We start from the raw sequence: 26,463 nt of genomic DNA, 5'->3' as shown, positions 1-26,463 counted from the left end.
ACAAAACAACCAACGTGGAGAAATCCAAATAGTTACGAAAAATTCACAAAGAAATAATAAATCCGCCCCGATAAGCCACATAAAAGCGTGTTATAATTCGTAAAAACCGACGATCAAAAACAAACGGTTTGGTTATTAGGGTTATTTTTGTGTAAGATATATGTGATTTTCTATACATCTAAGAAATGTTGTCGATTTGTAAATTTTTATAACAGAATGTAGGTCAGACGACGAAGAAATGCGTTGCAGATTTATATATTAAGGAGCGTTAGGATATGATTCGCTGAGTTCTCTTAGAAAGTTGTATGTCGCTTAGTATTTCTTAAAACTACTGAAGGGCGCTGCCAACAATCAAACTATTCTCGAGGAATTTCAGCGTTGGGTTCCGGAACGTCTTCGAGAATCATGATCGCGTACTCTTTTGTTAACCGTTAGGGTAAAAACGTCCGCACTTGTCGACTCGTCTATGACTATCGCCACTTGGCTACTTAATACGCTGAAATTGCACGTTGACCTGTTTAATGTCAGCTATGAAGAGCTGGTGCGGTTCGTATTATTTAATTTTAATATTTTTAGTTATTTTAATATTGTTTTTTAAATGTATTATTTTTGTGTATTATTTTAATTATATTTTTTTTGTATATTTAAATAATACAACGTATTATTTTTGATCATCGTAAAGCATTTGGGCTAACCTGTTTGTTCACGATTGTCTCTATTTAATTTTAAAATAAATAATTAAATAAAATTACTTATTTCTCTATTTTGTAACTTATTCAACAATATCTTATTTAATTCATAAAGCATATATAATATTGTTACATAATAATTTAATTGAGGCAATATATTACTGTTTTGGTTTATTTGCAACATGCTCATTAAAAGTGGTGCTATGGCCAAGAAATATTTGGCCCAAAGCGAAATGATTTTGTTCTGTTATTATAATTAATCACCGGTGGTCGTTTGTTTTTACTGCCTTCACTATTTGTGTTAAAAACTTTTCTGCTGAGTAACAGAACCGTATGAATTTTTTTGAAACTCTTACGAAATTCTCTGACAAAGCGGTATAGCATGGGCGCATGAAAGGTAAAAAATAACAAAAATTCTATAGTCAAACGTTTGACTGTATAGGTAATTTAGGCCCGATTTTTTGACTGAATATTTATTTTAGTCACGTTCGATAATTACTGAAGGTTTTTTTATTTATTATGTAAATGTATTACGAAGAAACGTTAACATTTAAATATGAATATGATATGTTTAATTATACACATCACAGTAAAGCAAATGGTAAAAATAAGATAGTACCAAAAACAATAGAAATAGATTTTTAAATAATTATGTTTTAATTTCTTCTAATTGAGCGTTTTTACCGCAGTAAAATTGTAATTTTCAATATTACTTCGACATTTTTTTTTAATTTTAACGTGATGTGACAGCGTGTCGCGCACTGGCAACACTTGCCCCGGCCGCTTCTGTCGCTGTCTGCTCGTCGCCGGACGTCACCGATCGCGCCCCCAGGAGTCTCACGCCGCAGCCATCGCCGACACGCGTAACAGTCTCACTATATTACGATCGCACCCGGGAGCGTGTCCGCGCCGCCGTGGCGTTTTGTCGCGCACATCGCCAATTCGGTCGGCCATCTTTTCTCATCCGCCGGAGCCGATGTACCTGCAGCTTCCCATCAAATCCAGGGTCTTCCGATTCGTTTCTGGCTCCCGTTCATGTGCATATCAACCCGCTAACGTCTGGCGAGTAGCACGTGTTTCAATAATTCGCCCCGCAATATAGCGCAATCGCTACGGGAAGCATATGCACCGGGTCGCATCGCCCGTCCGCCTCTTATGGCCAAATTATATGTGACGTACTGATCCTCCATTTTGATTTTTAATATGAAGTCCTAAATGGCGCTCGATTTATTCTCCGCCGAATCGAATACAAGTCGTTGCGAAACCATATACTCCCATATAACATCCATTGATTCATCTGAACGCTCCTAAAAATTGCATTGCTTTAATCGGGATCGACTGTTATGGCCAAAATTATAAGATGTATTGATTGATCCTCCATTTTGACTTTTCATGCCTAATGGCGATCGATTGATTCCAAGTAAAAATATGGTCGCCGAGACATATGTTACATTGATTCATCCGCCTTCTATCCTGGTGCTTTTGTTTCATAAAAAGATGTTTGATTCCAATTCAAATCACTTTTATGAATTCTTAGCGTTTTAACATATAGGTTGAAGGCGGAGCCATATGCCTATATACGATCTATTGTTTAATCTGCTTTTCATTACAACTTTCATAGAATAATTGCACAATTTGAATCCAAATGCCTCAAATTATATGTGACATATGTTTCCTTCAATTATTATTCTTAGGTTGTGTTACAGGTGACGTTACGCACGAAGACCCCAAGAGGTTACCAGATCATAACATGACTTCAAATTCTGACTTTCAGAAGTTATTTATTTAACCAAAAATCTGTAATATTAGAATTTAACTTTTTTGTAACAGCGCTGATTTCAGCCATATGTGCATGAAAGATGCCCACTTCTTAGATTTTTTGAAAAAAGAACGTAATTTTTGTATTTTTTTTAGTATTAATGATAATAGCTATTTTTTTATATCAAAAAAGGAAACACGAACTCAATTCTTATAAATAGCTAAATTTATATGCATTGACTAAACGGTACTTTTTTCTTATCGAGGGCCATTTTTCAATATTATTTTTTACATTTATATTAACCATCGCCAATTTTAGAAACTTTATAATGCTTCTCAGAACACAGATATTTTCTTCTTCAGTCTTTCAGAAAGTTAAATTAGACAATTTCATTCTGGAATCCATCATTGATAATAACTCTGCTCTTTTGTGCTCACTTTAAATTTAGATTTGTAAAAAGTTTTGGTAGCGTTAATTATTTTATACATTTTATTTCGAAGCTATATGCCATTAAAATATATCATATCAATGTTTCGTCTAACTTTTTAGTTTTTTTTAAGTTGTTTTATATCTTCAGTTTTATGGCTTCGATAATAAGGTAATAAAATATTTTTAAAAACCAGTACTCTGTGTTTAAACATTGTCTGAAAAGATTCCAAATGTTGATCAATTCCAAAAATATTTTTTACAACCTCTCATCTCGTAGCCATAGCAAGTAATAGTTTATTTGCTTTTTACAAAGTGAAGCAGTACTTATTTTTTCATGTTCTATAAAAATTATGCATATACAGTAGAACTTCGATTATCAAGACTTATTGTGAATGAAGGTGATCCAGATAACCTAATATGCTTTTTTTATTTAAATATATACAACACATAAGTAGATCTAAGTTGTATAGAAATTCAATGAGTAATTTTGCATAACACATGACCGTAAACTTTCTGGCAGTTTCTATGTGACTCGAGAAGTTATTAAGTTATGAGATTATTGTAACTCGAGAAGTTATTATGTTTTTTTCTGAAAATTTAACAGGATATTCATTAAATTTTATAAAAAATAAAAACTCTTACTTATTATATTAATTTTAGTTATATTTTTTTGTATATCTTTTAGGAACTAAAAACACATCAAAACCTAAATCATTATATTTAAAAAAGTTAGGCACTGCTGCGTGTGTTTGTATGCTCCAGTTGCTGTTATTCATTTCAATTTGATATTCAACAGTCTCAAAGTCGCACATCTGTACTGAATAAAAGCTTAACAAGGTTAAACATATAATTTATTATCTACTGTAATAAAATTAATACTTTTGGTGAAAAACCGTAAGTTTTACCAACTTATGAAATAAGACGCGCAACGAAACATTTATTAAATATGTATCTGGTGTTAAGTTGGCTGTTCTTTTCGAAGCTGTCAAATAATGTATACACATTATTCTCTTAAATCTATTTATTGGCGATATCAAAGCATTGACAAGACTGAATCCTCCCTCCCCTTGGCAGTCTCTTTTTGTTTATTTTCTTCTTTTCTTCATTTAAAATCCAGAATCACATACTTGTGCTAATGCTTTCGATTCTAATATATCACTTTTGAATCGATGAGATCTGTATTTGTACTATCACTGAATATTTTCAAAATAATATAACACAATTATTCAACATTAATATGTCTACAGAATTTCTACCCTGTGTTCTAGTCCGTTTAAATAGTCGTTAAATTACAGTTGTGATATTTTATGGGAAGAATTTTATTGATTCGGTTTAACCAACGGGATTTTTTTATCAATAGAAAAATTATATTTAGTGAACATTTAATCTGTGGGCCTGTCGCGCGCGAGAATGGTATTTCGAAACGTGGGCGATTTATGCATGTATGAAAATATTTATAGTGTTTCATTAAAATAATGGTAACTTTTAATCAGATTTAAATGATTTTTATTTTATTTTTCTGACCTCTTAATAAATGTTTACGTTGACGTAAAAAAGTTTTGCGTAACATCATAGGGACAGTTTATACCGACACATTAAATAGAACTAATTCGCAAGTCGAAATTTTATGCGAAAAAAATATTTTTATATATAAATGTATCCCAGATGCGTGAAATTTGACCATATGTATCAAGTTGCCAAGAGTCCCATTTATAAAAAAAATTGTGATGCTGTTAAAAAAATTATTTAATTTTTTTGTAGTATATATTCTTTTTTTAAGACATCACTAGCTAAAATTTAATTTTAAAACACGAAATATTCTAATGCCTGAAGTTTACGTATAAGCTTTAAAAAACGGAAATTTTCACACAAAAAAATGCTCTCCCAACTCGGTAAAAAATAATACGAAGAAGCATATTGAACTGCAATATTTATCGCTCGCATTTGTTCTATAAGGTCGATTCTCTTAGAATTGTTTAAGAAGTCACTTGTTTCCTCTGTGTGCAATTACTTCATTTAAGCGACCTCTTGCAAACACTTGAACATTTAAGTGACGTCTTCACATTCAGTGATTTTACTCTGGCTTGATTGATTTTTTATTGATCAATATAATTTTACACACATTCTTTTTTATCGTGTCGTTTAGTAAAATTCGCCATATTTAGCGTTGTTTCCTCTTCGGTGGTGACTAACACATGAGTGCATTCGTAATCTGAACGATTTGCACCAAGATATTAATGGCGACTTCTTCCTCGCCAGTGGAGATCAATCGTCGATTCCCAAAGACTCCGTTTCGGATGTCTTGAATATTTTTCAATAACTATTGATTCAAGTGGTCGAGTATTTTAGTTATCATATTTTTAAATAACATTTTGTATTTTAAATATACAAATGACGTAAGCCAAGACAGCGTAATATATGAGATTAAGTCATTCTTCTCTTATGCTTAAAATTTCAGTCCTTATAGTGCTTTGGAGAGTAATAGAATATTCATTGTTTTTATTAGAATTGGAACTATTTTTCAAGGTAAAAACAAATGTAAAGCATTTTTAATTCGTCCAAATCAGTCAAAGGTAAATATTTCGTACAATTAAAAGTATAATCAAAACTATTTTTATTTGCCACCATTTTAGATTTAGACGCGAGGGAATTTTTGCATTGAAAAATGAAGACATTTATGAATTATTAAAATGGCATTTAAATTAGCCAACCAGATATCGTTTTAAATGTATGCTCATAATTGTTATATTTTGACCTTTTTCTTAAACCATACGCGCCGTCGACGATAACATCTAATCTTTATTTTCTCAAACGAGTTCATCTTGTTAAAAATGACCTTTTTGTCGATTGTCTTGCATATATTTCCCGTCGCTTTTGAATATATAGTAGTTTTGTACAATACTAAACCCGTTCATTGCTGCATTGTGCTTTTATGAATTAATGATATAATACTGTTAAATCTTCTCAATTCTGTTGATTATTTTTTAGAGAAGTGCCTTACTTAAATTTATTTCAGCGGATACAATAGCAACATATGTCACCTGTTGTATTTTTATATGTATATATTATAAGATTTGATTTAATGCGATTTTGATTAGTTTTATTTATTAATTTGTGTTTCTTCAAATCTTCTACAGACGCGAAAGTCTGTATTTTGAACTGTGTACATATTTGTATATACATATGTGACTTTGCTGCTGCGTATTGAATATTTACATATATGTTTTGTGTTTAACGTGCGCGTTTTCATTGTTGCAGATTAAGTCGCCATGGCTAAGTCGTTGAGAAGCAAGTCTCGCAGGAGAAATGTCAGGGCTAAGAGGGAGAAGTATCAAGCGAAACATATCGAGCAGCTAAAGAAGACACTCGGTCTGACCAAGGAGGCCGAGAAGATCAGACGCGAGGAAATTTTAAAGGATCTATCCGATATCGCTGCCGGAATAGAGGCTTCTAAGGTTACATTCTTTATATGTGAATAGTCTTTCTGCCGCTAATGAGTGATTGATTGTTTTTTTGAAATAGCACATTAAAATTGTAAATATGACTGTTTAAAACAATATCGTTACACATAGCGGTAGTTGACTATTAACCTTTTTTCGAATAAGATGTCATAACATGTTCTTATACTTGTTTTAGAACAATTCCGGTTCTGATTCTATTGACGTTGCGATGGAAGAGAACGGCGCCGAAGGCGGAGCATCCGATACCAAAGAGTCTAAGAAGACTAAGGTCAAAGACGGGCAGCATCCGGTGTGGAAGAGCCAACGGAAGATCAAGGCAGCCAAGAAGAACGCGCAAAAGGCCAAAAAGAAGATCGGAAAAAAGTCAAACAAGAAAAACAAGGGAAGCGGAGGCAAGGAGAAGAAGTAGATTAGTATTATATTTTAATTAATAAACTATTATGTAATAAAATTAAATGCGGTGCAGACGGAATCGGAAGAGAGATTTTATACCATTTGTTTGTGTAGTATTCTAATATTGTATCTACGACCGATACACGTGCTTGTGATGAAGGGGAGAAATCGTCTTACTGTCTCATTTCCATCTCTATCGAATTTCTCTCAATATCTATTGGAATGAGGTTTTAATGGGCTAGTCCCAAAAAATAAAATGATTTCATAATAAGCATATTTTTTATTTATCTTGACCTTTTCCTAATACTAATAACATTTTGAGAACTACTTTTTCACAAAATAATTTAAATTTTGGGTGACTGCTGCGCTAATTACTGGGTGGTTTACGTATTCTTTTATCAGAAATGGAAAGATATACGAAGCAGAAAAGTCGATAAATGATATCGACGAATTATATGCCTTAAATAACGAAGATATTATTTATATAACTTTAGATATCGCCAAAGTTCCCTTCACAAAGGTCTTTAACTCTGCAGTAAATTGGAAAATTATGTTCTCAATGACACAAATTATGAACTAGCCTTTAAATTCTAACACAAGCTTAAGATTTGTATGTCCGGATATCAGAAACTGCATAAAAAAAATCATTGAATCAAAAAAAACCATCACATTGCCTTATTAAGTGAAAAAATCAACACAGATTATAATGAAGATTACACTAATTCTAATCGTGAAGAAACATTGTCTTTAACGTGTATATATGATGCGCATACTATCTATTCTAGCGATGAAAACGATTTCGAACCAAATCGTGCCCACTAACGTAATATAGCAATAATAATTCTGATCAAGATATGTAATAAAAAATTTCGAAGGAATTCTGTGTCTTCCGTCAGGTTTTTGACAAAGTCTGGCACAATGGACTGCTCTATAAGATTATAGTAAACCTACTGAACAAAATTTATAAAATTGTAGAATCCTACATAAGAGATAGATACTTTTGGTTGATAGTCAACGCAGAGTGCACGGAGCTGAAAGAGTTCCAAAGAGAAGTCTACCTAATATACACAGCTAATCTCCCAAAGATAGGTTCAGCAACAATAGCGACATTTACGAACGATACAGCTGTGAAGGCTTCTCACCAGGACCCATTGAAAGCGTCAGAAAAGTTCCAGAGAAACCTTAACTGAATTGAAAAATGGATGAAAAATTGTTAGATCAGCTGTATATATAAGTAGAGTATGAGAATGGAAGCAAATACGACGAAATCAACACGCAACACGTGGTGTAACGCTCACATTGAATAAATGTGTTGCTATATGGTCAAATGTTACAACACAAAGAAGAGGTAAAATACCTGGGAGTATATTTGGACAGAAGACTTACACGGTGGAAACATATTTTTACTAAAAGGAAACAACTCGGAATTCAACTGCATGTTGGGAAGATGATCCCAGATGACACCGGGAAAAAAGATACTAATGTACAAATCGATAATCAAACCAAGACGGAATTCAACTCTGGGGTAATGCCTGCGCTTCCACCATTGCCATCATCCAGAGATGCCAAAACAAGGTTCTGCGAATGATAAATGACGCTCTCTGTATGTTCCTAATGACGTTATATATATATATAAATATATAATGATCTTAACATAGAATACATAAAAGACGAAATTACAAACAAATACATGACACAGAGACAGACTAAAACTCCACTGAAACAAAATGGCAACTGAACTACTTCACTAGATCTGACGACACCAGATTCTAAATTATTTAAATCATCTGGTGTCGTCAGATCTAGTCGCATGCCAATTCAAAATAATTGTCTTCACGGCATAAACGTAGAAGGAAATATTGAAGAAATTGATATATTTAATTTTGACAGCTGAGCAAAAATCCACACGGCGAAACCAGCTTTTGGAATTTCCGATACTTTTCGAACAGCGATCTAAATTAAGATTTAATGTTCTTAATTACATATATACTTTTTAAATTAAAAAATCTTTTTTAAAAATAATTTTTTCGTGTAATAATAAAATTGTGTTAATTCATTTATTTTATGTGTTTTTTTATTGATTTCTTATCTTAATTTTTGTTAAATGCCCGTAATGACCTCGAGTAGCATAGATGATGGATCAAAGAAGAGAAGAGTAATAGAAAAATTAAAGAGTCTTCAAGATGGATGGACTGTATACTATTTTTTCGTGAAATTTAAAACAAAGCTTGATGTGCAATGAATCTGTTGCTATCTTGAAAAAGTACAATATTAAAAGGCATTACGAGACTAAAATACAATTTCGGCAAGACCAAGTAAATAACTTAAAAGGAAGACTGCACAATGACAGTTCAAGTTTCAACATCATTTACAAAAGCTAGTTATGCATTAGCCACGATATTAGCAAAAAAACGAAACCATATTCAGATGGTGAAATAGTAAAGGAATGTTTGGAAAGCGTTGTTGAATTTCTGCGTTTGGAAATCAAAAAGGATTTCTCAAAAATAAACCTATCTCGTCAAACTATTGCTAGGCGTGTGGACGACATTGGAAATTGGAAAGGAGTGTTGATATAAATTTTAATGTAACAAAAGAATTAGCCGCACTGTATCACCTTAAGGGAACTACTCATTCACAAGATTTGTTCGGAGTAATTACATCAATATTAAATCGCTTTTCGTTAAAACTCAACATCATATCGGGATTAACGACAGATGGTGCTTCTTGTTTAGTAAAATTGGTTGAAATGAGACCTGCACAATTGGTAATACTTCGATGATATATTTTCATTGCATTATTCATCACGAGAATTTATGTTCCAAGTCTCTTAAAATCAACTTATTAACAACATGTTTGATATATTGTCCGCATTCAAAATGAAACTTAGGATTTGGGAAGAACAGATAAGGACAAAATCTTTACTTACTTTCCTACGAATAAACACGCCTTAATCAACTTGAAACTTGAATTTGAAAACCGATTTCAAGATTATAAAAAACAGTGTGCTTTTTACGGAGTTTGCTTCACCATTCTCAGTAGATGTTAATTTACTACCAGGAGATATATAAATGGATCGCTGATATATCGTGTGATATGCAGTTAAGAGAAAAATTCCACCAGGTTAGAAAAAGAGAAATATCCTTTTTTTTTTTAATTTTATAAATCTGCTCTAAAAATGATTTCTCTTTTTGGTAATACTTACACATGTGAGCAAGTTTTCAGTCGCTTAAAACAAACCAAATCTCAAATCAGAACACACCTAACAGATGTTCAATTAGAAAACTCTTTGCGAATAGCAACAACGTCAATAATTATTGATATTGATGAACTTATTAGTGCCGTACAAAATCAGCATTACATTTTTTTATTATTTATTTCTTAGAGTGACTAATATTTTATTTCTCAGTTCCTTGGCATAAAGCCATTTAAGCGTATAAATATGTTTAATTTCACAGTTAGTTTTGTTTTATTTTATTCAAAAACATAATATCACTCAGTAGCTAATAAGCAAGAGTAAAAAGATTACGTTTCGAGTGTTTGAAATGTTGCTGTGTCCAACTTTAAGAGAAAAGGTTGGGATAACTGCCTTTTTTGAAATACTTTTATTTTTCCAGGCAATAGAAGACAATACATTTTATCTGCTGACATTACTAGCGCAAAACAGACAAATTTTTACTTAACGTCTTTTGCCATTATACAAATGATATATTTTTGATTGCTTTGAATAATAATAATTGATTGTGCAAGAAATCTCATTTCCAAATTCTGACCCGTCTGCTGAAAAGGTTGGCCACCTATGATTTACACCAGTAGTGGCCAACTGAAATCACTTGGTGGGCCAAATAAAATAATGCATGTCTTTTATTATTTTTTAAAATCGTTATAACATTTATTTTTATTACATGATAATTTTTTAGTGTCGATCGGTATGAAAATATAAAACAAATAGAAATTTCAAAATTTAAAAAGGGCCAATTGAAACCTTCAAGTGGGCCACTTGTGGCCCGCGGGACACGGTTTAGCCATGGCTGATTTAGACCATCTGACATACCTAATAGACATGACAAATAACAAATTAAAAATAGTAAATTAGTATATAGAAATAAATTTATAAAAAGGGTCTTCCCAGAAATTTTCGTTCAAGGACGATCCTCCTCAAAGAAATACGTCTGGTACACTTAAATTAGCGGTCCTATATGTTACGATAAAACGTGCTCATAACCTAAAAAAAGTTGAAATTGTGTTGTCGTTCAGTGATATATGCGTTATTTTTGTTAATGTATGATTGAGAATCTCTTTGCTATTTTTAACATCGTTCAATATCAGATGTCAGTTTGACACTAGTCTGCGCATGCGTTATGCTAAGTGCGGATGGATTTGGCCTTAGCAAGAAAAAAAATGACCATATTATTAAAAAAAAAAAATTATAAAAATCTTTTATTAATACTGTTATTTAAAAAATTGAAATGTGATTAATTTTAATTTAATAAAAAACATAATATAAGCAATTGAAATTATATTATAATTATTAATATTTGAAAAATTTCAAATATTAATAATTATAATATAATTTCAATTGAATATTGAATATTTTACAAAAAATATTATATAAAATTACCACGATTCTAAAAAATGTCGATTGGTAAACTTTATTTTAAATAATCACAGTTTCATGTTTCAGTACGTTTCGCAACTGTCAAATTAAGTTTCATAAACATTTTAAAACAGCATATAATTTAACTAGATTGTTTTGTATTTTGGACTTGACCTAATAAAAGTTCTAAGACTATAAATAGTTATATAACTCTTATTAGGATAGATTTGGGTTTAAACAGCAAATGGACGTTTCGCAACTGTCAAATTAAGTTTCGTAGACATTTTAGGGCAGCATATTATCGCTTATCAGTTAAACTATATTATTTTCGCTAGTAGAACCATATAGATATATATATACTGGTAAACATGTATTTGGAATTAACAAGTGAAAATATAATTTTACCGAAAAATATACATTCACTGTAAAATTTATACGTCGCATGTTAATAAATAAAGAAAAGTTTGTAAAATATACTACGTATGGAAAAGTTGAAAACATATACCAATACTAGCAAATGTCAGATAAATTATATTTTCACTGGTAAAAATATATGAAAATGTATTTCGATATGATTTCAGTGAAATGACATACTAAAAAAATATTTTCGGTATAGATTCAAGACCATTTTTTTAGATTTTCTTTGAAGGATAGCCCTATAATTTCTGATTTATAATTATGGACGGCATTTCAGCTTTTTCCATGTAGTAAAATTTGACCAGTCAGTAAAAATTGTTTTAAAATTATGATTGCATTTACCCCCTTTGAATTTTGACCAAATTCAAAGAGGGTAAATGCCATCACCTTCCCCGGCCTAAATGACATCCATGAGGGATGACCGGATATTATGATGTTAAGACCATATAGCACGAGACAAGTAGCAAAGCACTTTTTTACAAATAGCAGGGCACTTTTTTACTCTGCTCTTTTTCTTTAAATATTTATATATACAACACGTGATTATTGTTTATTTATTTTTTTCACTCAGAATTCAGAATACTTTTTCCAAATTTTAAAATATAATAATATTAATTTAGAAAATAATATCAATAAATGCATGATAATGATAAATATTATTACGTCTCATTTTTAGCTATTCGTGGAACGTCTGCACCCTCTTCGTTACGACCCCTCGAATATGGGGTTGCACATGCGCAAAGGGTGGCCAAGATATCGACCGGCAGAAGGTAGGCCGCTGCTATCGGGGGTGAATGCATTCGCCATGGCCGACATGGAGACCACCGTTCTGCCTCCCGGCTGGGAGATCAAATACGACAAGAGAACTGGAAAACAGTCAGTAACATTATCTTATCAGTCCCTAACCACCATAATATTTTACGACTAATATTAAATGTTTTCTATTTATAAATTATACCGAAAATCACAAATATATACAATGATGAATGTATGTATGTGTGTGTGTACGTACACATATAGTATTTTTTACAAAATGTCAATCGAGATCGTCGCTAATACAGCTGTTGATGCAGCTTTGGCGCCAACTTCTAGATAGTGCGATAATCTTGCGTAATTGCAGTATGACCAACTTGATGATTGTTATACGATAAATTTTGAATCACAATATTTTTAAATATCGTTTTTAAATCCATTGCTCTGACAAAAATCTCATTTATCTTCTTTACTACTAATAGATAAGTCTTGATAATATGGTAATACCTTTTCCGTCACACTCCTAGAGTTAATTAAAGATTTTTTGCGGCTTTTTTGAAGTTTACAAATTCATATACTATGTATATTGCATTTTGTTATTCATAAAATAAAATAAATCTTATTAGTGTTTGATAATTTAGAAAATTTATATTATATTTTATTAGTATAGACTCTATACTAATAAGAGAGGTTCCCAAACTTTTTTGTGTCGTAGACCCCTTGCCATGTTTTTCAGTTTTTGGTAGACCCCCTGCTTGCTTGATATTGATTTTTTGCAAATTCATCAACTTGAAATGTGTTTTTGACAGCTGGTATCTTGCTACTCATTTTGAAAGATTTCTACTATCTGTGTATGTGGATTATTCCATTCATTGAAAGCCAAAAATAAAGTCACCCACATTTACATCAGATGTAAATGTGGGTGTGGGATCCCCAATTTTATTTTTCACTGACATGGACCCCTTGCAGGTCGTCGTCAACCCCTAGGGGTCGATATAGACCACTTTGAGAATCACGGTGGTATATCATTATGTGCAGGTTTTTACAAGTTCAAAATGTATTGCGACCACAAAGCGAATGCCTACATCCTACAACTTACACAATTTTATAAACATATAAAATAAATATTTTACTTCATAGGTACTTTTATAAATAATGTATATGTCTTTATTTTATAAGATTATAATGTAAGTAGATAGGTACTATCAATGGTTGTTGAGATCCACTTCAGTGGACCCCCATTTTTATTTCATGGACCCCCAAATTTTTTTTTGGCTGACTTTGGGAATCACTGGTATAGAGTAATGAGTTCTAAATAGGACTTTTAAAATCTAAAAAAAAAAACATTATTAGAACCAATGATGAGTAGTAGAGCAGAAGTAGTGAAGAAGACGCTTAAGTCGTTTAAGTTGTGTACGTTTCTTTAGATGAATCAGAGAAAATCAGCAGTAGTGTTACAGCCGTAGTGTTAAAAGTACATCTACCGGTGAACCTTTATAAGCGATGCCATGGTGGTCGCTTGGCGATGATAAACTTGTAAACACTGAATTATAAACTTGATATACTGATACAAAAAATAATAACAATTAATGAGAAATAAATATACACATGTACTGTATAAATATGAATAGGCTGAGAACAAAATAAATGTAAAGATAGACACTGAAAAAAATATATAATAATTATTGTTATTATTGTCGCAGTTATTATATGAACTACCTGACAAAGATGACCAGCTGGGAGGATCCCAGGAACAGAAACAAGAACCAGCAAGGAACTCCTCAGCACTATCCTGTCGATTTCGTGGCCCAACAGGTAATACATCCAATTGACAAACCTCAGGTTTTAGATGTTTTGATTACAACTAATCCATCGTTAGGCTACTTTCTGTAAAATGATAAGAAACAAAGAACGTGCTATCTGACTTTATTCTCAAATATTTTTGATATATATATTTAACCAACACGTTTTTACTTCAAGAATAGAATAGATGAAAAAGTCAGTTAACATATTCTTGACACAAGATTTTTAAATTTATCCAAAGACGATAAATTTCCGAGTTAAGTTTCTATTCGAAGGTGATATGTACAGCTTTGGGTAAAATATTAAGGCATCTTAAATATACACATAAAATATCATAGGTATTCATGGTTTTGTGCATAGTTTATTTAAAGCAAACTTAGATATTTAGAAACTCATGGCATAAGAAACAGCTAATCAATTAGTTTTGCCATACTACGTATTTTTATTTTTCGTTACAAAACAAATGAGTAGTAACTAATTATTACAAATATTTATATTTATTTAATTATACATTACCGACCATTCCCGCATTACTGCGTTTGCAATATTGGTCTGTAAAGTGGCATATTTTAGCAGACTACGTAAAATACTTTTTCTTGATACTTTTTTATTTTATTTAAAAATACATATGTTCAAATAAATATTTTAGTTAAACACAAATAATAAATTTCAGTATTTTAAATATAAATATAATATTTTTTTAAATATAATATAACATCAATATTATATTTTAAAACGTAAATTTATAAGACGTGGCAATTAAGGTGTTAATTTCCATTTTCCGTGAAGAAAATATTATTAGTTAATTTTAACGTTCTAACTGTCTGTAAATTTTGTTGATATTTAACTAACAATTTAAATAAAACTTTAAGGTTAAATATTAATAATATTCAATAGTGTTCGACTGCCTTAATCATTTTTCATTTAACCTAATAACTAGCTAGTTGTTGATATTTTCATTTCACTGATGATAAAATATAAATCATCCAGCAATTATGATATGTTAAAAGTATGTGTCACAAACTTTCTATTAAATTCACAAATGTAACTGCAATATAATACAAAACATATATATTTATGTATATGTATTTAAAATAAATTGTTTCTTTCTGTGATTACTGCGCAAACGAATATTGCGCTCAGAGAAAATTTCAAATAGCAAAAATTAAAAATATCCAAAATTCAACTTATTTATGTTTTTAAGGAGAGGAATTAAAATTTTTAGCTACTTAAACAATTCGATTCTAAATAATACAGTGCAAATTAAATTATCAGTAATTGTAGTTTTAATATAATATCGACTAATTATAAACGCAGAAGTGCGAGAATGGTATTTTGAGTGACGTGCAAATGGTTTTAATTTAGGATGCCCTTATATGTTTACCAAGTTTATTATAGCTAAAACTGTACGTGGTCTCATAGTAGTAATCGCTCGTGTAGAAACTCTATTCTCCTCGCTCAATTCAAAGTCTAGTTTACAGCTGTATAGTACCGCAGACTAAAAATCACTTTACTATTTAGAAATTAAAAAACTCTTCTAGTTTTATTATTTATTTATAATATATTATATTACATATAATGTATATTATTTTTTATCTTCTTGACCTGCAATATAATATGCACAAATTCGAACTTTTACATTCCATTTATAGTTACGACTTGAGTCGGTTCTAATAAGTTAATATCGCTGATTGTAACGAAGTTTTTTTTAGTGAACATGTGCTCTCTAAGTATTTTTTTTATTTAAAGCTTCTTTCTTATAATCAGAAATAAAAGTAATCTAATTTTAAAGTGACTTTTAATCTCTTTTTAACATTCTTTAAATTGGCAATATTCGGCGAAGTTCTCGCCGGACGTAAACTAGGCGTTATATTATTCGTACTTGAAATTCTCCCATGTGCATTTTTGTATATGTGTGCGTGTGTAACATTGTTTTTGTAAAATTTGATGCTGCGTTCTTGGATTATGCAGTCAGGGCACGGTTCACCCTACCATGTGTACCCTTACCCGTCGCCAATGCCACTACAGCACGCTTTCTCACACTCCTCGTATCCGCCCTCTAACTCTTTCAGTCCAAAGGCGCTGCCGAAACAGATCACGGTAAATACAACTGCATTATTTAGAGGCTGAGTGTCCGAAGAATGGTAGAGATGAATACTAGAAGTCGCAGCTCATTTTGGGCGATGCTTTGATTGCATTCTGATTTTTTTGTATTTCGTAGGAACTGGGCGGAAGATCTTACGGCAGTCCTCTGTCCGGAGGGAGTCCCATTTTGGGACACGTCACTCCCAAAGGCAGTCCCCACGCTGGAAGAATGTCTTACCTCAACAACAAGTTCCAAGACACTACCATATCGTTCACCAACGACGTGGATACCGCAGTGGCTAAGATCAGCTCCATGTTTCCCACAGTGAGCGAAACGCACATCAAGATTCTGCTAAAGAAGTAAGCGTTACATATTATGTATTACCTACAGCAAGGTTTCCCAAACTTTTTCAGCGACGGAACACTTGGCAAATCCGAAAATTTTGGCGGAACACTTAGCTTATTATGCTGTACCCAACTTCTAGGTACTAAAATCTTCGCCTTCTCTTGACGTCATAAATCTCAATTAAGTTTAACATTATGAAGTAGAATATGTTCAATTTTTTTAATTTACTATAAATGTTTGTGAAATATCTATTTAGACTCCGCGGAACACCAATTTTGGATCCGCGTAACACCAGTGTTCCGCGGAACATAGTTTGGGAAACTATGACCTACAGAGACGAGACTAGACATTTTGTCACTTGAGGCAAAATGACAAATTTGCGCCCCTATGTAGGTTTTTAATATAATATTAAGCAAAAATAAAATATTGCACAAATTTGTCAAAAAATAGATTTATTGATATTATATAAAAATACATAAAATACGGTAATAATAAAATGACACCATTTAAGAAAAATATAAGGATTCCGAAAAGAAAGGACGTTTTTTAAATGAAAAGTATTTTTTTAATAAAAAAATTTATATCGGGAGAATATGGAAAGTGAACAATAATTTTCCATCAGAGCATTAATTTTTTCTCGCGTGATTTTCGCAGTATGAGGCAGACGCGTCGCCTTGTTCTCGTCGCTTAGTGCGTGTATATTTGCCTGATGGAAATCTCTGAGGTCGAATTGTGTAACGGTAATATTGTGGCCTTACGGTGCTTTATGTCTTCCGGTGATATATTGCTTCCCGTGACCGTTTCGCAACAAAGAAATATTCTGTCAATGCACCGCAGAATCCTTGTGTATTATTTATGTGACTTTTTTTCTAGTCGTTCAAAACCGTTATCTATCGGCTATAAATCACTATGAATATTTGGATATAGTCTCAGGACTATTTTTACTTTTAAATTTTGCTACCTGCTATTGAAACGTGCCGCTAACTTCACTCACAAAAAAATTTGGCCCGCATGCAAAAAACCTTAAAAGGCCTTTTAATAATTTTTGTCACAAAAAAATTGATAAACCTATAAATTCCATAAATTTAATAATTCGGCGTTTTTAAAAAATGCCTCGTTCGCATCACCCTATTACCGGCTCTGGCATACTATACTAGTAGTAACTCTTTTTTTATTTATACGTACGTCTCAGGTATTACAACCGCGAAGCTGTTGTGATAAGCGCCTTGCAAGTTGAGAAGCATCCAATAAGTACTCCCGGTCCGTTTTCTACTCCCCCCGCTGGAGTCTCTAGACTTCAGTCGGCCGCTGCCGGGGTATATGCCGGAATACAGCTGGCCAAAGGAGCTTCTCCTACGCCTCCTTATGGATCGTCTCCTAGAGGATCTCCTCCGCTTAGACCTCAGTCTGGCGCTAGCACTGGATCTCCACTTTCAGCTCCGATGCCGCATTCTTCGCCAAAGATGAAATTGAGGTTAGAGTGCATCTAAGATGCTGTATTTTACGATTCCAATAATCCAATAGTTGTCTTAATCTTTAGATACATGAAGAGCATGTTTCCGAAAGCCGAAGAGACGCTAATTTTAGACGTGCTCGCCAACGAAGACAACAACGTCCAGAAAGCAAGCGATAAACTGCTGGGCATGGGCTACGCCAAGAAAGACATCAACGCTAATAAGCAAGCGGCCCATCAGAAGGCGACATCGGAGAATTTGATAAAAAACGGCCCACCACCGGCGCCTATTCCTCCCAGACTCAAGACCACTCAAGAAAAACAGTCGTGTAAGTTAAATTGACGGAAAAAGCACGCGGCCTCTGCTCATCCATTATTTTTGCTATCGAGCGACACTGTTTTATTTACGTTGCAGGGCGATTTTTTCTTTGTATGTCTATAATACAGTTCTTAGACTCGAAATATCTCATTATAATGGAATATGAGCGTCTTGTATGTACGTTTTAGTGAAGGAGAGACTACAAAAGAAGTATTCTTCCATACCGGAAAGAGTGGTTGCCATCGCCCTCGAGAGCGTCGGATGGAGCGAGGAGAGAGCGGAGCAAATTCTTTCGGTTGTCCTGCAAGAAGACGTGACCAGCAAGAAAGCGAAGGAATCAATCGAGCTGAAAGTGGAGGAGAAAAAAGAAGAAGAGACAGAGTGAATTTTTAATACATATTTTCATAGCGATATCGATTAGGCGTAAGCTTGGAAATAAATATATAGAGTGGTGATAGTTCGACCTCAAAACTACCGGTATGCGTTTATGGTCATCTTTGTTATATAATAAAAACTTTAGTTTGATCGATCTGGACTACGTATTTAGCAAGCTTAAGTCCGTTTTTTCATCAGGACCAGATTTTATCCCAGACTATATTCTGAAAGAATGCCAGTATGGTCTTTTAATCCCTCTTCGGTTTAAAGGTGAACTAGCATTGATAATTACAGACAGTAGTGTTGCTTTCAGCACCTATAAAATTATTTGCATTACATAAATACATTTTTAAGCATTGCATTTATAAGCTTCTTTAACATAAGCATTCTGCCAATCTCGATCAAGTGCCACTAATCTAATGTTTTTTTCTTACTGTATTTCGAGATCATTGGACTCTGGTGTTTGGTGCAAGTGGAAAATGCAGATTTTGAAAAGGCGATTGATAAAGTAAATAAAAATAAATCACCATTTACTTGTCAAAAATATTTAATTTAGAATTTTATGAAGGTCGCATTAAGTTATTATCAAAGACTTGACCAATAGATTTCAGAACTATATGATACCTCTACTGTATTACTGCAATGTTCTATTGCTATTTCGAATTTAATTATTAATATGCTGGTGATTTGAAAATTTTCAAGAGGGTGCAGTCGATTTCAGATGCCTTTGACCTGCAGGAGGATCTCAATTCTTCATGGCTAGTGGGCTTTCGATAACCGATTGGCTCATAGTGTCATGAAATGACACACACTTTAATTTTCAATATACTCCTAACATCTTGCGGTTATAATCTAGACAGGCATTTCTTTACTAAGGATTGATTTACACGCTGCCAGTTGCTGGCATGCCAGCTGGAAGTTGACTGGAGGGTCACTGGCTAAAACTATTTTTTTTAATTGAAATAAATGTAATAAAAACGCAATTTTATAAAATTCCAAAAAATAAGATGATTAAATATATTAACTATATATTTTTTTTAAATCACTTGCATTAAATGTGAAAGAGTTAGATAACAATGAATACAGCAGTCACCAAGGTTTATATATTTTTTTTAAATATAAACTAATTTTTGCCACTATTTTAAAAATCTAGAATTATCACCACCCTATGTATTATAAATATAATATTTCCAGGTTTGCCCCTAATTGTTTTATATGTATGTACATATTTTTAGGACTTGTATGTTTTCTCATCCATTTTATGCGTACATTGGCACCATTGTGTGATTTTTCTCTCTCAATTTGAAGCGTCGACGATATTTTTTTGATGTGTGTGTGTTTTTTCCTCTAAGCACACATACACGCATGAAGTGGTTTCTTATTTTTTAAAATAGACAGAGTCGCAGTGAAAATTTTGAAACGGGGTCCCATACATTCCCAAAACCATAAAACAAGTAAGAGAACTGAAATATTAAAAATATGTACATCTATCCCTTTTCAGACAATAAAAGTTCCAATCGTATATTTAAACTTTTTTTGATATTCACAGTCAAATATCGAAACCAAAGAAAATATTTTAATACGACTTTTAATAGGTATTTTACACGACAAGATAAATGACAGATGTACGACATATTTAATATAATATACACTGTTATCAGCATCATTAATAGTTATTGAATAATGCAACAATTGAATTATTAATTACAAAATTAAGTAACGTAACTTTTATACTTCACTTATGTATTAAAGCAACAATAATTAGCCCTGTAATCTTAATGCTTTTTATTTGAGGATCATTAACTAATTACTTTTCTGCGAAATAATCGCTTTAAAATAAGGAGTCGCAAGAAAAAAAATCAGTTATTTGTTAATAGCAAAAGAATTCCGCCCGATGCTTCCTAGTTATAAGTCGGAACACGGATAAATACTTTGGCTGTTTGGCTAAGATCTTAAAAGGGCATTTGCTTATTCTTAAGATGCTGGAGTTTATTGTGCAATGATTTATCTTGTCGTGAAAATGTGGTACCGCTGCGACTCTGCACGTGTTCGGGGTGTTAAACGAGTTTTCCTTTTTTTTGTTTCACAATTGTCAGTACATCACCGCGCGAAAGAGTAGTAGGTGCTTTACCATCGCTTTCTCCTACACGCGTTGCTCAGCAGCTTAACGGTGACGAGTCACAGCCACGAGAGATCATTTCCATACTAACGGAAAAAGCTAACCGCCGATGCAAGAACAAGAAAGAGCCCGCAAAGTATGCACAAATCAATTGCATCCTCTCTACTACTTACAATTATTATTATTATTATTTTTCGTGTTAAAAATTATGAATTATTATATTATTATTTCCGTCTGGAGTTGAAAAGCCCTGACGCAATCAGTGAAGGACTGATTGGTTCAAAACTTTGCTAAGCGCTTTCGACTCTCGACACGGTGACCATATATAAGAGGGAAATTAAAAATTAAATTATTTTTGCTACAAAGATTAGAAAACTTAATGTATATATATTTTAAATGTATTAATAATGGTATATTTTTTTTACAAAATACATTTAAAATGCACGTTTGCTTTCACAAAAATACTCTATTATTAATTTTTTAAGTGCATTATACTACTTCGTATACGAAGTGTGATAAAATAACACCGACGTTATTTTTCACGTTGAAGTCACTGCCTGACATATTTGACGCGTAGTTTGTACGTCACGCATATTGTCACGCTCCACGTTTTCTTTATTTAGAATATAACGTAACAAAAAAGTTGCATTCAATTTTAAGTTAAAATTGCTACAAACGTATTTAAGAAGCTGTGAAAACAGCAAGCTTAGACATTTTCTTATTATAATTTGTTGTTGCTTAGTGCAACAACTTTTGATAAAAAATTATAAAAGAAATGAATTTTATTACATGATTATTTCAGCTGAATCATTACTTTCGCAAATTGTAGTTGTATTTAGAACTTTTGGTTACAAATGTAGATTTAAAATATACTTATAACTTTACAAGTGATTTAAGAACTTTTCTGTAAATGAATTGATTCTTGAAAAACTGATTTATTAATTTGAGGTTTTGTATCGATTTAATTGGTTTTCTTCTTCGCAACGATTTTATTAAGTGACAAAATAATAAAATAGACTATAAAAGCTAGTAAAAAGTTTTAGTGAAAATCTATGTGAAAAAAAATGAATATTTATATAAGAATTATAATGAAAAAACATATAAGTCTTTCTATATTTAACTTTATAGTTAAAATATAATGCAGAAGTTCATTAAGATTTTTTGAGTATTTTGTCAAAGCAAAGGTTTTCAAAAATAAAATTTAAATTTTTAATAAAAATAAAATAACTCGATTTAAAATATATTATTTTTTAATTATTACCATTATTTAATTTATATTTTTTATTCTAAAAAAAATAATGAAACTGTAGAAGCAGTTGTTTTATTGCATTCATTAAATTGAAATTAAAAAAATATAATTGCGTATTTTGGGAAAAAAAAAGTTTACAAAAAAAAAAATTGTTTATTATAAATTACTATTTTTTTTACTTAGTAGAGATAAAATTACACGATTTAGGTTGAATTAATTAAATTTATGTTACATTCATTTATCTTTTTTTAAAATAAATAACACTATCGTATTGTTTTAATTATAAATTTGTTTACAATTATATCGGAAGTAGTTTGGATCTTATCTCGGCCGCCGCAGACTTCAACTCACACGATTGAGTCGATCGAGTTGTAGATTACGCAACTTAAAAGTATGTGGCGTCCGAGATGATGACCCGAACATCGGAGGTTGAAACGTTGACAAGAGGTGAGAGATTGGAGGTGCTATACGCAACCTCAATATATATACATTTTTTTGCAAAAAAAATTAAATTTAATAAGAAACATATTTTTTTAAATAAATTTGGTTTACTGTATCATATATATGGGTTAAATATTATATAAGTTTAAGTATATAAATTATATTATGGTACAAAAAATTGGTAATATTTAAAAAAAAATATTAATATTTAACAATAGAATTAAAATTTTTTTGAGTATTTTACTAAAGTAAACCGAAAAATTATAGCAAATTTTTGTAAAAAATTGTTATACTCTAAAATCAGAATATTTACAGATAAAATTTTATGACTATATAACTTAACATTTTTTATTATTATATTATAAAATATATAATAAAAACAAATTATATTTTTGTTGCAAACTATACATTTATAGTGCTATTATTAATAACAATAATTTAAAATAAAATATTTAAATTGTAATATTACAGTTTAATATATTTAATTTAATTTAATTTTGCAAAATTAATTATTTTAGAATAAACTACCATATATATTTTATCAAATTGCGTGACGAAATAATATACATATATTATTGTCACTTTGTCAAAAAAAAAGTTTTTCATACCTTCATATATATCTAAGAACTTATGGTCACCGTTGATTCGATTATTTATTATTATTATTATTATTATATAATTTTGAGTAATATTATTTAGTCGTTGGTTATTTTAATTTATGCATGATTTTCCAGCTTGTGTTTTTTTTTTGATTTTGTAGTCCGATTATAAATATATGAGTAGATTAAAAACCAGATTTATTATAGTGTTGTATAAATAATATACACATAGTGGAGGGTTTAAAAGTAGCCTATGACCTGAACGAATCTTATCAAAATAAACATATGCATATAATCCCAAATTTAATGCCGCAAAAAATATAGTGAAATTGAATAAAGTAGGCCATATGCGTTCAATACACACTTAGTATATAAACAAAATAAATCGCACAGTGAGTCAGTGGTACTTTTTCAGTGATTGGAATGTTTATAATCGACGGTTCAAGCTTAGTTACGTTTTAATTAATTATTTACGTAGTGTTTACATTTATTTAAGTTATGCAGCAGAACACCAGACATAAAGGAAACGATTCGATTATTGATCTCCATACGCAATTAGCTGAGCAATAAAAAATCCTGCATCTCCCAAAATTTCACACATATATATTTTATACACACGCCTGCCTTGCTATTAAGATTATAATAGATAATTGAATAATTACAACACTTCTTACTTATGTGAAGCGTTTGGGGTACTGCTGTTTGTGGAGTATATCTATGCTATATTAATCTATTTTTTTAAAAATAAACTATGAGCGACGATTACAGCTTAATTCCGAAGTAAGGTATTTAAAGTTGTGCTATGGAAAGACGAAGCTGACTGATTTGACCGATGACTGCACGTTATTTGATTGAATCTGAAAAATTCATTACGAATACTGTAGTGAAATTTTTAATTTAGAATAGAGATGTAATCCTTAAAATCATTTCTAATATCTTTCTCTAATCCTTGAGATCTTTTCAATATAATTTTTTTTTAAATCTTAGCAAAAGTTGCCCAAATATGTTATATTTTGTAGCCAGTTTAATCCGTATCTAACATTAAAATTGCGGCTATTAAAAAAAGTATATTCGTAAAAAATAATTAGGAAATGTATTTATTTTCTCGTTTTTTTAATGTGTGTAATTTTTGCACAATTTTTTATAAAAGTTTTGTGAAAAATTGCTCTTGTGAATATCCTAGTTATGATTTAAAATAGTGTTTTTATAAAATATTTAATAAAAATAGTCTTTATATCGTGTATTTAAATTTCACAATGTAGTCGCTACTTCTGGAAAACTATTATATACTTTGATTTCATATTTATATATTCTATGGATATAATATATCGGCCTAAATGTTGAGTTTATCATCTGATATTTAGACTTCGTTGTTAAAATCTTCATCTGGCTGAGATTACAGATCCTAAAATACCTCTAAGTATAACATTTCTTTCAAATGACTCATTACAATAGTGTAATAATTGACCTTGATACTAAATGTTCGAAGAGCTATTCTAGTTTTGCTTTGCAATATACAAAATAAAAAAAATATATTAGCATACATTACATATATCAATAATTTAATTAAGCAATCTGATAAATACGTATATATTATATATATATATATTAAGTCATTTGAGATCATAGATTTTCATTGCTCATATGTGTGATCTTAATAGCGTGGTAGTCTACTTTATATATTATTATTATTATTATATATTGATATACATATTATATTATTATTTATGTGCAGTATATAAAGCAAATAGTTTATCTTGTTCATTATTAAAAAATCATAGAAAATAATATCAATTAGCTAAAATAAATAATTTCCCCATAATTGCGTTTATGCAGATAACAAAATTCGCTTTTGTAATAATCGTTTTTAGTTGATTTTAGGTTACGTTCTAGAGTATATGAAATTAAGAGTCAATAAAATAAATTTACATTATACGTTTTATTGTGAAATCTGAATTACAAAGCAATAATATTTTGATTTAAACTCTTAATTTTAGGTGCTCTATAAATATATATATTTATATATTGTGTACTAGACTAATATGTTTAATTAGATTTGCGTTATGGTTTTATATTTCTATTAGGAACAAAGTGAATGGATCGCCTGAACAAGAAAAACATCATCAATCTCACTATCTGACATTAGCCAACGGTCCAAATCCTGGTTATGCGAAAGGAGCGCAAGATAGTCTTTTACTGTAAGTATTTTTATAATTCAAAACTACTGCATTTTTTATAAATACAGTTGAAAAGTGTGTATATCAGGCGCGTATGCTGAGATACTTTCCTTTTCGCTCGCTCGCGTTGTAAGTGCCGAGAGTGAGTGAGAGATAAGGTCGTACCATACGCATTTAACGCACGCCCTTATCTCTCACTAACTTTCGTCACTTAACACGCGAGGGTGCGAAAGTGAAAGTATCTCACGCTTGGTGTACATATGAAAAGAAAAATATGTTCTCCTCATACTATAAAAAATTAAAATACAATTTTCTTTTTTAATATCATATATAACATTCTTTCACCTCTCAGCCAAGTTTCTAGATATTATCGACAATGTGCGATTGATTCTTAAAATTGAGCTATGCAGTGTTGTATTATTTATATTAAATATTATAACATGAAACTAAATTTTTACTACTTCAAGATGTTTATTAATTTTCAGGGTCGATTATATTACGTGGAACGGAGCAAATCCAGAGTTAAAGTCTGGCAGCAAGGGCCAAGTGAAAGGATCCATGAGGTCCATGATGGAGGTAACCGGCTCCTCCGTGTCCAGGGGCGCCAACAAGGAGCTCTACAAGGGTCCGTCGGTAATGCCCAAGGGAAGCATCTACCAGCATATCAACTCCAATAATTTTTCTCAGATGAAAGTTGGCGGAGAGTAAAATTAATATTAAAAACGTTCAAAAATCCTTCACCTTCAAATGTTTAGCTAAAGTTAAAACGCCTCTAGCCTGATACGAAGTACACGTCTGATGAAGTAGTAATTTTTATTTTGAATTTAAACGAAACCAATTATACAAACCTTCATATCATTTAGAAGATTTTGCGGAGGCTCTACGACTGAAAATAAATATTTGGAAAGCTATATGAGTGTATAATTGTACGTGTATATGTGTGAATATGAGTGTTATTCGAAAAGTGTCGTATACCGTCCATTTTTAAACTTTCAATTGATA

General features: G+C 31.3%; 2 protein-coding genes across 3 annotated transcripts; both read left to right on the top strand.

The window, feature by feature from the left end:
* The first annotated feature begins 1,418 nt into the window (after nucleotides 1–1,418).
* On the top strand, nucleotides 1,419–7,002 carry LOC148234647 (protein LLP homolog). Its single transcript, XM_088185794.1, has 3 exons — nucleotides 1,419–1,552; nucleotides 6,136–6,332; nucleotides 6,514–7,002. Exons 2-3 carry the CDS (start codon nucleotides 6,147–6,149, stop codon nucleotides 6,745–6,747), a joined length of 420 nt encoding a protein of 139 aa, XP_088041920.1. The 5' UTR covers nucleotides 1,419–1,552; nucleotides 6,136–6,146; the 3' UTR covers nucleotides 6,748–7,002.
* A 5,447-nt stretch (nucleotides 7,003–12,449) lies between these two features.
* Nucleotides 12,450–26,296, top strand: LOC148234646 (uncharacterized). 2 transcript variants are annotated; one of them, XM_088187248.1, is made up of 10 exons: nucleotides 12,450–12,618; nucleotides 14,199–14,310; nucleotides 16,270–16,398; nucleotides 16,520–16,743; nucleotides 17,922–18,203; nucleotides 18,270–18,511; nucleotides 18,690–18,882; nucleotides 20,973–21,131; nucleotides 25,369–25,482; nucleotides 25,947–26,296. In XM_088187248.1, exons 1-10 carry the CDS (start codon nucleotides 12,464–12,466, stop codon nucleotides 26,167–26,169), a joined length of 1,833 nt encoding a protein of 610 aa, XP_088043374.1. In that variant the 5' UTR covers nucleotides 12,450–12,463; the 3' UTR covers nucleotides 26,170–26,296. The 2 variants fall into 2 exon arrangements, with proteins under 2 accessions (XP_088043374.1, XP_088043375.1); XM_088187249.1 differs by lacking the exon at nucleotides 20,973–21,131.
* The last annotated feature ends 167 nt before the right edge of the window (nucleotides 26,297–26,463 follow it).

Source organism: Plectrocnemia conspersa, unplaced genomic scaffold (genome assembly GCF_051122295.1).
Source record: "Plectrocnemia conspersa isolate PC_06_02 unplaced genomic scaffold, ASM5112229v1 ptg000005l, whole genome shotgun sequence".
Taxonomy (NCBI): domain Eukaryota; kingdom Metazoa; phylum Arthropoda; class Insecta; order Trichoptera; family Polycentropodidae; genus Plectrocnemia; species Plectrocnemia conspersa.
This window is presented reverse-complemented; position numbering and strand designations above follow the sequence as displayed.

Bases quoted from the DNA above. Each gene is read 5' to 3' on its own strand.
- LOC148234647 (XM_088185794.1), top strand. From the start codon at position 6,147: ATGGCTAAGTCGTTGAGAAGCAAGTCTCGCAGGAGAAATGTCAGGGCT. The intron at 6,333-6,513 runs GTTACATTCTTT...TACTTGTTTTAG, and splicing joins CCGGAATAGAGGCTTCTAAG to AACAATTCCGGTTCTGATTC.
- LOC148234646 (XM_088187248.1), top strand. From the start codon at position 12,464: ATGGGGTTGCACATGCGCAAAGGGTGGCCAAGATATCGACCGGCAGAA. The intron at 18,512-18,689 runs GTAAGTTAAATT...TGTACGTTTTAG, and splicing joins CACTCAAGAAAAACAGTCGT to TGAAGGAGAGACTACAAAAG. The intron at 21,132-25,368 runs GTATGCACAAAT...TATTTCTATTAG, and splicing joins AACAAGAAAGAGCCCGCAAA to GAACAAAGTGAATGGATCGC.